This window comes from Alligator sinensis, unplaced genomic scaffold (assembly GCF_000455745.1).
Source record: "Alligator sinensis unplaced genomic scaffold, ASM45574v1 scaffold366_1, whole genome shotgun sequence".
NCBI lineage: Eukaryota > Metazoa > Chordata > Crocodylia > Alligatoridae > Alligator > Alligator sinensis.
This window is the reverse complement of record NW_005841851.1, coordinates 4783285-4799394: the sequence shown is the minus strand read 5'-3', so window position 1 is coordinate 4799394 and position 16110 is coordinate 4783285. Positions and strand designations below refer to the sequence as shown.

Genomic DNA, 16110 nt, shown 5'->3' with positions numbered 1-16110 from the left:
CCCTACCTTTTTTATACTGCCCTCTTGGGATGCCCCCTCAGGATCAGTCAGCATTTGCTGTGAAAAGAGAAAAAAAAATGCACAGACTAAGTAAATTTGCAGGTACAGGAAAATTAATAGATATGAAAGTCCAGAGCTCTCAAATCCAACAAAACCAGATAAATGATCAAAAAATTATATAGAATATACCAATCCTACTGCTATTATACTATATGTACTGAACTTTACCTGCCATTTTGGTTTGGGACTCCTCTTCTACAATTAAATCAATCCAAAGTTGATGAGTAGTTTACACTGCAGCCTGAAGCCCCTGTTCACCCAAAGCATGTAAACCTATATTTACATCCTTAAGTTTAAATGTGTGCAAATCCCACTGAAGTTAATAGCTAACCAGGGAACTAGTAGGAAAATTCTGCTTGTTTGGAATATATCTGGCTAGTGCTGAGAATCCACTAGTATCCGAGATTCTAGCTGTGTCATTTTAATCGGACAAAAGTTTTGTGGGTTTTTTTAACTTTTATTCTCACCTCTCTGTGCACCAGTGACAACCAGGGGCCAAAAGAAATCTTTCCATCATTTGGTTTCTGTGGCTTAATATCCACAGAGTGCTTAACCACAAGTTAGTTCAGGTAGGTCAGGCACCAAAATTGCATATAATACTCTACAGAACCATCATGATAGACATATTGGAGAAGAGCTTGGTTCAATTACTCAGCACCCAGCTAGCAAAGTTTTAAAGAAGTTTCAGGCTAAGTACAGACAGTCAAAAAGCCTGAGTCTGAATCAATTCAATCTTTACAGGTTAGTCCAAGCTGCGTAGATTAAACTGATAAGCAAGTGAACAGACATTCATCTTAATTCTGGGAATGTAGCCACATGCCGGCAGTGGCTCAGGCCAGAAGCTGCGGGGCACTGGAGCATGCCTCCTGTTTTGCTGGAGCAGACAACTTGGGTCAAGCTTAGCCCACCCACCCTGCTAGGGAAGGTTTTCAGGGGAGGTGCAAAGCATCCTTGGATGCTGGAAGACTGTGAGTTAACTTGAATCTAGAAGGGATCTGGGACAGAAGTTCAATAAACTGATTGAAACTAAATCAATTAAATTTGATACTACATCCATTCAGGTTTATCTTAAACTGGTTTCAGCCATTTTGAAAAACGGTTTATGTGCATTGAACTTCTGTTGTGTTACAGGTCTGAACCAGTTTATGATCCCTTATACCAGTTTATGTGTAACTTCTGTCCCTAGCCTCATTGGCTTCTATGGAAGCACTGAGGGCATTTTTTCATGTGTTGCAACACCGGGTGCTTTTAATTAGTGCTAATTAAAAGTGCCCAGTGTTGCATCGGAACCAGGTATATCAGTGGTGCAGCGCATATCTGCACTAAGAAAATGGTGGCAGTGCGCTCTGAACTAAAGCACATCGCACGTGCTTTAGTTCAAAGTGCACAACCACCATTTTTTCAGTGCTGATCTGCACTGCGCTGCTGATACACATGAGCCTGCCAGCACATGTCAATTTACATGCTTGAGCAGACTCAATTAAATTTCCAGCACATGGGAGCAGACTCCCTGCATGTGGGTAAGTGCCCTCTCACACATTTAAAATTTTATATATGTTTTAGTGATGAATTGGGGCTAATGTACTCAAAGCCCAGTCACATTGGGCCCTAAATGCAGTGTTAGAGCCCCCTTGGCCATCAATTATCAAAAATAAAATGACACATTTTAAAGAACCATTTTCCATTTTTTCCTACTTGAAAAGAAAAAGAAATGGCCAGATCCTTGGTCAGGGTAAGTTGGCTCATCTCTGATAAAGTCAACAAAGCAATGTTGATTAATGCCACATGAGGATTTGGCCCCAAATCACCAGGTTACTGTGACCCAGTCCAGGTGAGACTCACCAACTCACTAAAATAAAAAATGTGGGCAAATACGTTTGAGCTCAGCTGTAACAACATGCTGTATTTTAAATACTGAGAATTCTAACGCATTCTATATTTTATGCTGTTTTTAATAGATACTGAAACTGTGGTTTAAAAAGTAGCTAAAAGCAAACAAGAGTAGGAGGTGAATGCCAGAGCAATAACGACAGAATATTTTTTTTTTTAAATGAAGAGAAAGCAGCATGGAGGCAAAAAGCTAAAGTCTGTCATGTACTACTGCAAGGAGATGCCATTAAGCTGTTGGGGAAAGACCTCATTTTTCAAGGTTCTGAGCACTCACACATCCCATTAATGCTACTGGGCACTAATGGTCCTCAGCAGCCTTTGGGAAGCACACCACTAAATTGTACTTCCGTTTGATCATTGGTACTATAGTCTAAATATAATACACAAGGGATGTGCGAAGCGGGCCCTATTCGATTCGGATTTGGCCCGAATCAGGGACAGTGATTCGATCAGTTGATTCGGATCATTGTCTTTGATTCGATTTGGCCAAATCCAAATCTGAAGATTCGATGCTGATTCAGAGAATAAGCAATTTGGCCATAGACACAGCTTTAAATGTTTTTTCTACATACCTCAAGGTACTAGGCACAGCTCGTGAATGCTGTGATGCTGGGGCACATGGAGCATCCCACAGGAGTGCGTGGAGTGGGGGGGGGGGCTCCACATGCTCGACAACAAACCTGGAAATAGACCGGAAGTATTTCTGGTCCGCTTCCGGGTCTGCCGGCTAGCGTGCTGAGGGGCCTCCCCACACCTCCCCATCTCAGTGATTGACTATGGGGGGGACCCCAGGTGCCTCCCCCAGACCCAGGAGGCACCAGTCACCAAGCCGGAGGGGCACAGGGGAGGGGGGTGTCCTCCAGCATGTTCCCTGGTGGACCCGAAGTGCTTCGGGTCCGCTTCTGGGTCTGCTGCTGAGCACACTGGGAACCCCCCATGCTTCTGTGGGACACTCCATGCGTCCCACCATCATAGCACTCACAAGCTGCCTGCTACCTAGAGGTATGTAGAAAAAACATTTAAAGCTGTCTCTATGTCCGAATCGCCAAATCTTTCCGAATCTCTCCGATTCGATTTGGAGAGATTAAAGGGTCCTCTGATTTGATTTGGATTCAGAGATTCAACCACTGAATCTGGCTGAATCAAATCAGGGACCAAAGCTTCGCACAGCCCTATAAGACACCTATGGTGGGAGCACTGATTTGCATTTGGGACACATTGATAACATCAGGTGAAGAAGCTCAATATTAACTATGGACTCTTAGGGCTTTGCAGTTCCTCAGTCTATGGCAGGGGACTTCCTGGACTTTGGCAAACTCCTTTAATTACTCCTAGTTCCCCCAGAACAGCCTGGGTAGGCCTCAGGAGGCCAGGTACTACCTTTTGTTTTGCAATGGTTATGCAGAAAGATATACTGACCTTTCCAAAATGTTTATTTAGGGGGGCGGTGGGGGGGGGGGGGGGGGGGGGGAGAGGGGAAGAAGGAGGGGGTCAGAATTTCCTTTGTGCAGGAAATTTCCAGTTTTCGTCATGGTTTGGAGTTTCTCAGGAAATAGTGACCAGTTCTAGTTACAAGACTTCCTTTGTCTAAGCTGCATAACCACTTAGGGGCAGGCCATGTCAACTCACTAAACGTTCACTCCAAGAGTGGACCTTGATGTATGCGCTACGGGGAAACAAACAAAAAATAAGACATTCAATAAGGGGGAGAAAAAAGAAAGCCTCATAAGTGATGTTTATTAATAAGAATAACAAAAACACTTTGAAAAGCTATCCATTAGGTAATTCTAGCTCAGGCTGCACTTTGTCTCACGTGAATGCCATAATACTAAGTGTAAGGCTTGACATGCTCAGTGGGCTTGGATTCTGCCATTAACACAGATGTTCTTAAATGTACTCAAAATTTACACCATATGCTCCTTCTTTCAACTGATATGTTGTTTTTAGCCAAAAGAAAGACAACATGTCAGCAGCAGCCATGTCAGTGAAACTTTTGTTTTAGGAATCTGGTGGGAAGTATCTCCTCCAATTGTTGATGAACCTCTTTGGATTTCATTCCCTGGATTTAGAGAACTGGTGGCAGCAGAATCCCTGACTGTTACATTAGTTAGGGATGTGCTATAATTTTTGCAAAGCCTCCCGAATGTATACTAAACATGTCAAGTAACACCATGTGATTCTTTTTGAAAAACAGTTTACAAGCTGGCATTCTCCAGCTGCAGTTAACCCTAATTTGATTACATTACCGAGACAGATCACAATGAGCTTATGTAAATAGTAATGTTATCCATTCATTCCGTGAGCTCAGATAAACTGTCATTTAAAAAAAAAATAGGCATGGTTTGATGGGCTCAGCAAGCTCTGAGGTGAAAAAGTTATTTGATAGGCCAAGCCCTACTCTACAATGTCACTGGGAATCCTGGCTTTATTGAAATTAGTCCAGATTTACATGACTATAATTGAGAGTAGAATTTGTTCAAAAGAGAATAGAGTTGGCATGCAGCGAATCATGCTTCCTCTCAATTATTTTTCTTTATCATCATCACTGGCTCTTAGCTAACGGAGACACTGATAAACAAAAGCATCACATTTCAACACTGCAGAAGTCAATGTGACTTAAGCATATGCTTACAGTTAAGCATGTAACAGTTTTCTTGGACTAAATCCTAAACAGCTGTTTGCTGTTGTTACCTAAAATATAAAAAAAATCACCACAGCAACTTACACATACTAGATATAGTGTTCTTCACAACAATATACAAAGGCACTGTATGCTTGACTACATTAGCCATAATACTACTACTTCACTTTTATGTGGCACATGCCTTTCATCAAAGGCAGCATAGTCGCACGCTAAAGAAAGGACAGAACCCTTGCTGACAGCTAAAGTAGGAATCTTCTAAACACTTTTCGACTGCAGGTGTCAGGAACATCAACAAAGCAAACATTTTGAAAATGCAGTGACAAACCAACCCCCACATCCTACATCCTTAAGCTGCCGAACAGAATCCTGGGCCCATGACAACATTTCAGTCAAGTCAGTTGGATCCTACATGGGCAGACAGCTCCATGGTGGAAAAGCATCATGTAGGCTCTGGTCAATTAAGTTCTAACATTGTTCCTGTTTAATGGAGAGCCTGGCCCAATACTGGGTAATTATCAACAGAGGGATAATTTCTTACAACCAGTCAATCAACAAACACATGATCATCTTGTTACAGTTATTTTAAAACTAACAACCATCTGCCGTATTAGCGAGAAAGGTCAAGTTGGGGAAGGCATCTTCATTGTAGACTACAACAGAAATGTACCCTGGCATGTAATATTGTAGAATCATGGAAAATTAAGGTTGGAAGGGATGCCAGGAGGCCATCTAGTCCAACCCCCTGCTCAGAGCAGGATCAGCCCCAACTAGATCATTCCAGGCAAGGCTTTGTCTACTCGGGTCTTAAAAACCTCCAAGAATGGAGATTCCACCACCGCTCTGGGTAACCTCTTCCAGTGCTTTACTACCTTCCTAGTGAGAAAGTTTTTCCTAATATCTAACCTAAACTTCGCTTGCTGCAACTTGAGCCCATTGCTCCTTGATCAGTAGTCTACCGCCACTAAGAACAGTCCAGCTCCATCCTCTTTGGAACCCCCTTCAGGTAGTTGAGGGCTGCTATTAAATCCCCCCTCAGTCTTCTCTTCTTCAGACTAAATAAGCCCAGTTCCCTCAGCCTCTCCTCCGTAAGTCACGTGCCCCAGCCCCCTAACTATTTTCGTTGCCCTCCGTTGGACTCTCTCCAATTTGTCCATGTCCTTTCTGTACTGGGGAGCCCAAAACTAGACCCAGTACTCCAAATGTGACCTCACCAGTGCTGAATGGAGGGAAATAATCACTTTCCTCAATCTGCTGGTAACACTTCCACCAGTGCAGCCCAGTATGCCGTTAGTTTTCTTGGCAACAAGGGCATGCTGTTGGCTCATGTTCAGCTTAATGTCCACTGTTAAGAGAACCCTCGGGTCCCTTTCTGCAGAGTTGCTGCTTAGCCAGTGGGTCTTCAGCCTGTATTAGTGCATGGGATTCTTCCATCCTAAGTGAAGGATTTTGTACTTCTTGTTATTGAAGCACATGAGATTTCTTTTGGTCGAACCTCCTTTCTTTTGGTCTCTTTGAATCCTAGCCCCACCCTCCAGCATGTCTACTACTCCTCCCAGCTTGATGTCATCTGCAAACTTGCTGAGGGTGCAGTCTATTCCATCTTCTGGGTCATTGATGAAGATATAGAACAAAACTGGCTGCAGGGCCGACCCCTGGGGCACTCCACTTGATACCTGCTGCCAACTAGACATTGAGCCATTCATTACTACCTTCTAAGCCTGATGCTCCAGCCAGTTTTCTATCCACCTTACAGTTCATTCATCCAACCCATATTTCTTTAGCTTGCTTGTGAGAATGTTGTGGGACACCATTTCAAAAGCCTTGCTAAAGTCAAGGTATATCTCATCCACTGGTCTCCCCACATCCCCAGAGTCACTCATCTCATTGTAGAAAGCAATCAGGTTGGTCAGACATGGCTTTCTCTTGGTAAATCCATGCTGACTGTTCCTAACCACCTTCTTCTCCTCCAGGTGCTTAGAAATGGATTCCTTAAGGACCTGCTCCATGATTTTTTCCAAGGACTAAGGTGAGGCTAACTGGGGTGTACTGGGGCTGTGCAAAATGGCAGCGTTCCATTTTGACCAGCATTTTGATATTTCGATGGAACAACATTTCATTTAAAATTGCTTCGATTCGAAACAGATGTTCCATTCCGTTTCATCGAAACAGTTTCGATGTTGTTTCGCTGTTTCACCCATAGGCTATAATGGGGAAGGTCGAAACAGCCTATATCGTTGTCATTTCTGGCCTGATTTAAATGAAACTTGCAGAAATGGTAGCCCCTTCTGGGGGCATAAAGCCTGCTAAGTTTCAAGGAGATAGGTGCAGAGGGTTCAGGGAAACTGCACCCCAAAGTCTTGAAAGCAAAACTCATGTCACGTCTGTGTGTAAAGCCACAGCGGGGTCAAAACTGCAGGTGTGCTAGCCCCTGCTGAGGCCACAAAACCTGCCAAGTTTCAAGGAGATAAGCATGGGGGTTTGGGGGAAACTGTACCTCAAGCTGCAGACAAGCAAAACTTGTGATGTGGGTGACAGTGCATGTGTTAAGGTACAGCAGGATGAAAGCTGCAGGCTTTCCTCATATGGCTTGCCATGCAAGTCTCTGATAATATGGGTAGCCCTTCTCTGGACTCTCTCAAGCTTTACCATGTCCTTGTTGAAGTGCGGAGCCCAGAACTGGACGCAGTACTCCAGCTGTGGTCTCACCAATGCCAAGGAGAACCGAGTAGAGCAGAAGAATCACTTCTTTGCAATGGTTTTGCTCGTTTTTCTGGAGATGCATCAATTGATGCATACCAGGGTACTGTTGGCCCTGCTGCCTACAGCATTGCACTGCTGGCTCATGTTCACACTGTGGTCAACTATTACACCCTGGTGTGTGGTGGCAAGTGATGCGAGATCATCAGTCCTGCTGCCTGATGAGAGGCAGCAGTTGCACAAGCACCCATGTCACGGTGAAACATTTCAACTTACCTCGTTTTGTTTCGAGGCTGTTTCAACGATATCTGTTTCATTTTGATTTCACTGTTTCAACCTCAAAATGAGTCGAAACAGCATTAAAACAAAACTGGCCGTGAAATTTCGCACAGCCCTTCTTCGTGTTTTTAAAGATGGGCATTATATTTTCCCTTTTCCAATCATCCAGGACCTCTCCCGATCACCATGAGTTTTCAAAGATACTGGCCAGGACCTCTGCAATCGTATCGGCCAACTCCTTCAGCACCCATCTGCACTGGGTAATGTACCCTGGGCAAAGCAGGACACCGTTCTGCAACCTAGGGGAAGGGCCTGGCCTGGCCTAAGTGGCACTAGCTGGAGAATGTGCTTGGCTCAACGTTCCTCCCATTTGGTGGGGAGGCTTTGTGCTGCCCTGCACCAGAAAAAAAGCTCAGAGATGTGTATTCTGGCTCAGCTCTCTCCTTGCCCTGAACATGGCTTAGAGAGCAGAGCTGCTAAGGTATAAAACTTCTTGTGATATAACTTGTTTGAATTACTCTTCTGGGGCTTGATCCAGCAAGGTGCTGATTGCTCTGGCCCCGATCCCATGCTTAAGGGCTTAGGGCTGGAAACATCCCATAGAAATGAATAGGCTACTCATGTGTTCAAGTGACTAGCTGGATTTGAGCCACGTACTAAGCACCTTACAGAATACAGCCCTCAATTATAACCCATCTCAGTGACATACTAAACATTCCCCACTCATGACCTCTTGCCCTGTGCTTCATATCCTTCATGCTCACAGAGAAATTGCCAGCACTCAGGGCACTCCCTTTGTTGTAGCTGCTGGCAATGTATGTGTGTGCATGTGCATCCTTGTGCACATGCATGCATGTAATTTTTCATTCTTGTGTCTTTATTCTTCTGCACCAAAATTAAATTTCTTTGCAACACCATCCATCTGAGTTGTGCCATTCGTAGCATTTGAATGCAGAGAAAAGGAGCATCATAACTTTATGTTTCTTTCTAGTATTAGAAGATGCTTTCATTTATTGTTTGGCCAACAGCAAAAGCCATTTGCCTGAAGTCTGGTATTTGCTAGTGCATAAGAGGGGAGGAGATTATAACATATCTGCACCATTCTGGACTTCTGGGCTACTGCTCTGCCATGCAGTAAGGTTACTCAAGAGTTTTATGGCAGGAGAAGAGCCCAATCTTCTTTTCATAAGTACAGTTTTCTATCTTTGTACTAAAAGAAATGGTGCCAATACTCACCTGGGCTGCTGACACAATTGGGCAGTTCTGATTCCAACTAGTAGAGGGCTGTGAGACTACTGATTTATAACCATGAGTCAGTTCATTAGTGATAAAATAATATTTCGTCCTTTGTTGACCTAAGATCTTCTACAGTGTTCCAATCTCTTGGCTTTAAATCACACTAAATCTGCTTATTTTCTGAAGTACCATATTACTTAGTTTAACCCTGTGGCCCCATCAATGTATGGCTTGCTGATTTCTGGCAATGGGATTTAGTGTTGCAAGATCCTGATTTTCAGATCACCATAAGTAGAATCCATAGTTTTTATTAAGCACTGAAGTTAAAATGTTCCAGTATTTTAGCAGCCTGGTTGGATTTGGTATCAAAGCTGCTATGATTTTAAGAACATTGCCTTGAGCTTTTATACAGTTATGTCTCAATACAGGATTCTTAGATATATTCCAAAGACATTTTAGAGGTTTTAGCCTGTATAACTGATTGATTCTCTAATAAGCCTATTTGTATGTGAAGTAAATTTTCTGTTTTTTGTCTCAGCTTCAATCTAAGAAGGTTTTTCCAGAAGCCTTGAAACCAGTAGTTTGAAATGTCTGAAAAACAGGACAGTCTCCAAGAAGATACTGTATACTGCTGGCCACTGCGAGATGCTTTCCCCCCCCAGCAAAGTAGACTTGGCATACTCTTGCTTACTTACTGGTCCCACTGGGTCCAACTTGTTTGTAATTCCTGCTTTTTCATTGCAACTCAGGGTACAAATACAGATCAACAAACAGAAGAGGATCAGATGTGGTGAGACAGATCCCACCACAGCTGAGCCACTTTTTTGGGCAAAACACATCACCAGTTGTCTTACACAGGGCAAGAGCCTCATGTGGGACAAAGCGTGATGTATTCCCCTTGACTGGCGGGGGGATCCCTGCATCTCTTGCTGCACTGTGTTTCTTTGTTGGGACCAGCACACGTCCTGTGCCAATCTGTGCCCCTCACATGGAGGCATGAGCCTGCAAAGGTCCCAGCATGGGCTAGCATAGAGGCACAGGAGTTGGGGAATCCCTGGTGCTAGTGCCTCCGCACCAGGACCAGTGCTGACCTGTGCCCTGACACGAAGCACAGGCTGGCATGGGAACCGGTGCAGGTCCCAATGTGGAGGTACAAGACTCGAAGAATTGCACAGCTTCCATGCCACCCCACACCACCTTTCCGGGGCCCATGCTGACCTGTGCTTCATGAGGAGGCATGGGGCAGCACAGGGCAATACCAAGGTGCAGGATTCATGTACCTCTACATGAAGCTCAGGTCAGTAGTTTCCCTGCTTACCCAGACATGCCCCCGGGATCTTTGGGCATGTTGGGTAAGTGGGGAAATCCCAACTTTCCCTTCTTACCCAGATACTCCCGGAGATCCTGGCAACCAACTCAGGAAGCAGGGAAAGCTGAGCAGGTGTTCAGAGGGCTTGAGGAGCACAATTCTGCCCAGGAATCAGATCAGGATTGGGCCCTCAAGCCTCAGAGCAGGTGGCTGGAGAGCACAGGCAGCTCCAAGCTGCCTGCGCTCCCCCACAAGCAAAGAGACACCTATCACAATAAAGCAAGACAAATTATTACTATCTTCAGTCATAGCCACAAACTTGGGCATTTGTGGTGCTACAACAGGTAGGAACATTTATCTGTTTTCACTTTGTGTCACCATAAAAACTTTCATGTTGGTGCAAAAGCAACCACTATTTCAATCCTCAGAGTCAAAAGCCAGAGGGGGCTTTCAGAAACTCACAAGGGGTCCTTTTTATTTTCACTTTCAATATAATACTAAACAAGTGGTAGAATTAATTACTCTGCCCCAAAGATAAGGGTGGGGAGGGAGGGAAGCCTGATTTCTGTCCTTCCTTATTAGGCCTGTGTGAAGCAGCTAGTATTTGCTTCAGATTCAGATCTGGCCGATTCAGGGGACAGTGATTTGATCTCCAAATCACACAGGCCCCATCCCTCACCCACTCTCCCAGACCCAGCAATGGCTGCTCTGCCTGCCCCAGCTCCTGGCACTTTGAAAAAAAAAAAGATCCGATTCACCGGGTGGTGCCGGGTGGGGGGCAATCTTTGCTGCCCCCCACTGCCCCATGCTGTATGGGGGGCTCTTCCCCAAGCCCCCAACTCTGCCCCACTCTCCCAGCCCCCCCATGGCTGCCCCACCTGCCCCAGCTCCAGCCCTTTAAGGGAAAAAAACCCAAAAAAACCCTGCACTTACTGGTTTCTGCCTGGCTGGGAGCAACCCCTGCCCTATGCCACATGGGGGGCACTTCCATGAGCCCCTCTGAAGCCCTGAGGCCACTGCAGGAGATGGTGAGTTCAGGGTTTTTTTTCAGTTTTTTTTCTTAAAGGGCCAGAGCTGGGGCAGGCAAGGCAGCCATGGGGGGGGGCCTGGGGGAGCAAGGAGGGGGGCTCATGCAGAGCCCCCCATGCAGTATGGAACAGTCAGGGGGGCAGCGGGGATCACCCCTCCACCCAGCAGCACCTGGTGAGTCAGGTTTTTTTTTTTAAAGCACCGGGAGCTGGGGTGGGCAGGGGTTTGGGGGGCTGGGAGAGCAGGCAGGGGATGGGGGCTGACAGGGGTCTCCCATAGTCCCTTCCCCCCTCCTCCAGCACCCCCCCACCTCTGCCCCCTACTTACCAGCTCCAAGTCCGGCTCCAGCTCTCTGCTGCAGCTGGTGGGGGCTGCCCCAATCATTGAAGTTCTCTGAATCTTTTCCAAAGATTCAGAAAGCTTTGAATCTATTTGGATCTTTTTATTGGTCCCCTGATTCGATTTGGATTTGGAGATTCGGCCACCGAATCAGGCTGAATCACCTCCAAATCAAATCAGCCCCCAAAGCTTGTCACAGCCCTATTCCATATGGACAATGGAAAATATCTTTCCATTTAAGGGCTGACAGCTCCAGTCTGTCCCAGTGTGAATCTGTTACACTGTCCATGGCGTTATACGGGACTCATATTCACTGAGCTCAGAATCTGACCCTGAAACTTTATGATCATTCACATTATTGGCAAAACCCGCTTTTTATTTTGCTCCCTACTACAAACAGTGCTAAGCCCACCACTGCCTCACACTTTTCTTACTGATCGCAGTCTTTGTTATTGTGAACTAATGGCTGAGAATTTTTGTCGATAGTGTTGAAACAATTCTGTTTTCATTTCTTACTTAGCTCTTGTAAAGCTCGGACACTGGCAAATTCCTCATACCTCTCGCTGTCATTTTTTATTGCTTTCTTAACATTTACATCAGATTAATAATGTTATTGTCTTGCCTTCATCCTGTTTCTTTTTGAGTGCGTCTACACATGCAGATTTAAGGTGCTTTAGCAATTTTCAAGGTGCATTAAGGGAGTGGGTCTATATGTGTGCACCCTTAACGAGCCTTAAAAATGGCGATTTTAGGCTAATTATGCCTAAATTTGGTACCTGCAGAAAGCAGCCCTGGGCATCACCCTGGACCCACCCCCCCACCCATGCACAGCCATGCTGGGGCCCAGCTTAGTCCCAAGTCAGACAGCACACCAACAGGTACTGCTGGTGCAAGAACCACCACTCCAGCTCCAGCATCTGTGCATTTGGAAATAGCACCCATCGTTGCTTCTTCTTGGCGGCACCCGGTGGCAGTGTGAGGCCCTGCGGGCTTGACTCAGGCCTGCTTTTGACCAACGCTGGGGAGGCAGGAACACAGGAAGAGAGTTGGAGCCAGGACTGGGGCCAGGGCTAGGGCTGGTTTGATCGCATCCAGGGGGACTGGAGGCTCCTACCCCCTCGGATGGTGCTGGGCTGCACCACCTGGCTACAGTGCTGCCCACTGGTGCCCCAAAGCCTGTGGCAGAGTACCTTGTGGCAGAGTACCCTGCACCTAGCACTGGGTGCAGTTCCTTTGAGTCACTAGACATGGCCTAAGGGTTTGGGCGCACCCCCTGCTTGCTCTGGCTCTGGTCCAGCAGCCCTGGCTATGCACATGCTGCTGACAGACCCCGCGGCCCCTGGGCATGCCCCACAACTTTCTGTACTTCCCAGCCAGGAATGCACTCATTGTTCAAGCTGCCCCTGGCTACTTTTCCAGAGCAGCGCCTGCCCACTGCCATGGGCCCCAGCGCAACTGTGCATGTGGGGGGCTGTCCAGGGTGCTGTTTAGATGCATGCTTAAATCACCGTAATGTGCCTTAGGCTAAGGCACATTAAGTTTAGGCATGTGTAAATTCATTTGTAGACATGCCCTTTACATCCAAAATTTAAATCTAGTCACACATTTACCAAGTGTAGCCATACAGCCCTTGGAACACCCAATCAGCCCTAAAATCTGAGCCTGTTTTAAATCATTTGCCATATAGTGCTGCAATATCAGACCTTTGGTTGCTGCCAACCCATCAGACACTGGAGCTGACCCAATTTCCAATCAGAACTATGCTACTGGTACAGATCATAGTTATGCTTATGTAAAAGAGAGAGTAGTTGATACCAAAATGTGTTTTGTCCTCATTATAAGATCACTACAATTAACAAGATGCCTATACACAGCTGAAATACCCTGTCTCCTAGATGCATGAACATAAGATTACTGCTTCTCTTACAACATATTCATCTTAATACTATTGCCAATCCCTGCTTTACAAAGCTGGTTTTATGAAGAGCACGCAATATATTTTTCCTTGTTATTAACCTAAAACATGGGATACCCTTACACATTAATATATATAGTAACAGTTTTTTAAATGCTGTTTGCCAAATTTACAAGCAGCCAGTCTGTTCCAAAATCCAGTGGTCTAGGACTTCTATAGCAAAGAAAAAACAAAAGTTGTTGTTTTATAATTTTCAGTGAAGTTTGGCCTTATGAATAAGGCTTTTATGATTTTGGCTTACGTTTATGGTATAGCCAAGCTATTAATGTTCACAAAACCTTCCAGTTTCTCTGTAGCAAATGTCTTGATGTTTATTTCCTACTTTAGATATGTACATTAACAGTGTATGAGAATCATTCTATACAACAAAATTAACAGTTATCCTATAAATTAGAATTCTACCTTCTATTTTGTGTGCTTATAAATATTATATAATATATATGATAATAAGATATAACGTGGGAATATAACAAACATATTTTATATGCACTCCTTTTTAAAAAAAAGTCACATAGGATCCCATACAAATTCTCTTTCTGTCACTGAACACCCCTATTGACTTCAAACATGTTTGGAACCACACACACACACACACACACACACACACTGTACATATATATATGGTTCCAAAAAGTATATATACTGTATGAGACTCCTGCATGATGATATGACTGCCACTGTCCTGAGTGGAAGATCTGAAACCGACATCTTTCACATGCGGACCAGGGTCAAACAAGGTTGTGTGTTTGCTCCTACCCTGTTCACCATCTACCTAACTGTCATCATCCACCCCATCTGAGATGATCTACCATCCGGCATCAGTATCCAGTACCAACTGAATAGGAAGCTTTTCAATCTTGGGCGCTTCCGGGCAAAAACAAAACTCACCACCAAGGACATCCACGACCTTCAGCACACACACAATTGCTGTGTGATAGCTTACTCTGCACAGGATGTGCAAGTAACCTTAGATCTCTTCAACACTTCGTAAAGGAGACTTGGCCTGTCTTTAAACATCGCTGAGATGAAGGTTCTCCACCAGCCTTTCCCATGCCAATTGAACATCCCTCATGCTATCTACATAGACAGGGAGGCTCTGGAGTATATGGAGTACTTTCCGTATCTCAGCAGCCACCTCTCTCAATGGGCTACCATCGATGCAGAAGTCCAGCACTAGGTCAACTGCGCCAGTGCCACCTTCTTCAAGCTGCGACAATGTGTCTTCGAAAATAGAGATCTTCAGAAGTCAACAAAGGTCCTGGTTTACAAGGCTGTCATGCTGACCACCCTCCTCTACTGCAGTGAAACCTGGACCATCTACCGATGCCACATTAAGACCCTTGAGAGCTTTCACCAGCGGTGCTTGCATCAAATCCTGGGGATCAAATGGGAGGACTACAGGACCAACAGAAGCATCCTCCATGAAGCTGTGTCCACCAGCATTGAAGCCTTTCTCTTGAGAAATCAACTCTGATGGACGGGCCACTGCATCTAGATGTCCAAGAACTGCCTCCCTTGCCAGATTCTCTTCTCCCAGCTCTCCGTTGGCCAACGCTCAAAGGGCCACCAAAGGAAACAGTACAAAGACATGCTGAAGGTCACCCTCAAGCACGGAGACATTGACACCAATGGCTGGGAGGAGCAAGCTGCTGACCATTTGGCATGGCACCACATGGTCCACCAAGGCGCATGCCACTTTGAGGCCCAGCAACTCTACACCGAGGTGGAATGGCAGCAGTGGAGGAAGGAGAAAGAGACCAACCCACGGCTGCAAATCCCACTCCCCCACGCAACAACATGCCCCCATTGCTAAAGAATGTGTGCACCCAGAATCGGGTTCCTCAGTTACCTGAGGACCCATCAAGCCTGATGGACGTCATCCTCGGCTTTGAGAGACTGCTGACGATTCCATATATCAGAATAGCATTAAAACTGCTGGGGCTATCAGGTATGACTTTATTTTTTCTTTTGCCCATTTTCTCTGCATTTAAGTAATTATTAGTGATGAGCCCATGAGACTTGAACCTTCCGACTTTAGCTGTAGACCTATTTCCAGAAGTACAGATGACCGTTACAACTTGCACAGTGACTCTTACTAATCTTTTTTGTTTGTTTGTTTTAAAAACTAAAACTGATGTTAAATCAATTCTACTTCAGGACACCTTTTAGAAGCAGATATAGCCATTTTCCAAACTGAGAAATAGAGGCACAAAGATTGAGTTGCCCATTGTAACAATGTCAGCCAGTAGCAGAAGCCAAGAATTAAACATAAAAACTGTACTTTATAATCCTCAGTTCAAGCACTTGACTATATGGCTACTTTATTAAATAACCTGAAATAATTTTAAAACTGGTGTAATGTTACTAAAGCTATAAAACCCAGGAGTACAAATGAAAATCATGGTTAATTCATTGTGGTATGTCAGAAAGTTACATAGGTCTCCAAGCATTTCATAGTAAACTGGAAGACCTGGGCACAATGGGGTAAATTCAGGTCCCTGACAACGTCTGAATATGGACAGAGAAGGAGCTGGTTTAACATTAACTATAATCCTTACGCTTTCTGTGTAAACAGTTTCTCTCATAGTGTGCGTATCTCTTTTCACCTTGCTGAGCAGAGCTGCACTCTTCACCTGAGCCTCCTGACGCTCT

General features: G+C 45.1%; 1 protein-coding gene across 20 annotated transcripts in view; it reads right to left on the bottom strand.

The window, feature by feature from the left end:
• Positions 1-16110, bottom strand: part of PRDM16 (PR/SET domain 16) — a 459271-nt gene that overhangs the window by 221257 nt on the left and 221904 nt on the right. For all 20 annotated transcript variants that reach the window (XM_025212044.1, XM_025212072.1, XM_025211963.1 and 17 more), the window contains one exon: positions 7-57. In XM_025212044.1, the coding sequence (XP_025067829.1) occupies positions 7-57 (51 nt within the window). The remainder of the gene's footprint in view (positions 1-6; positions 58-16110) is intronic.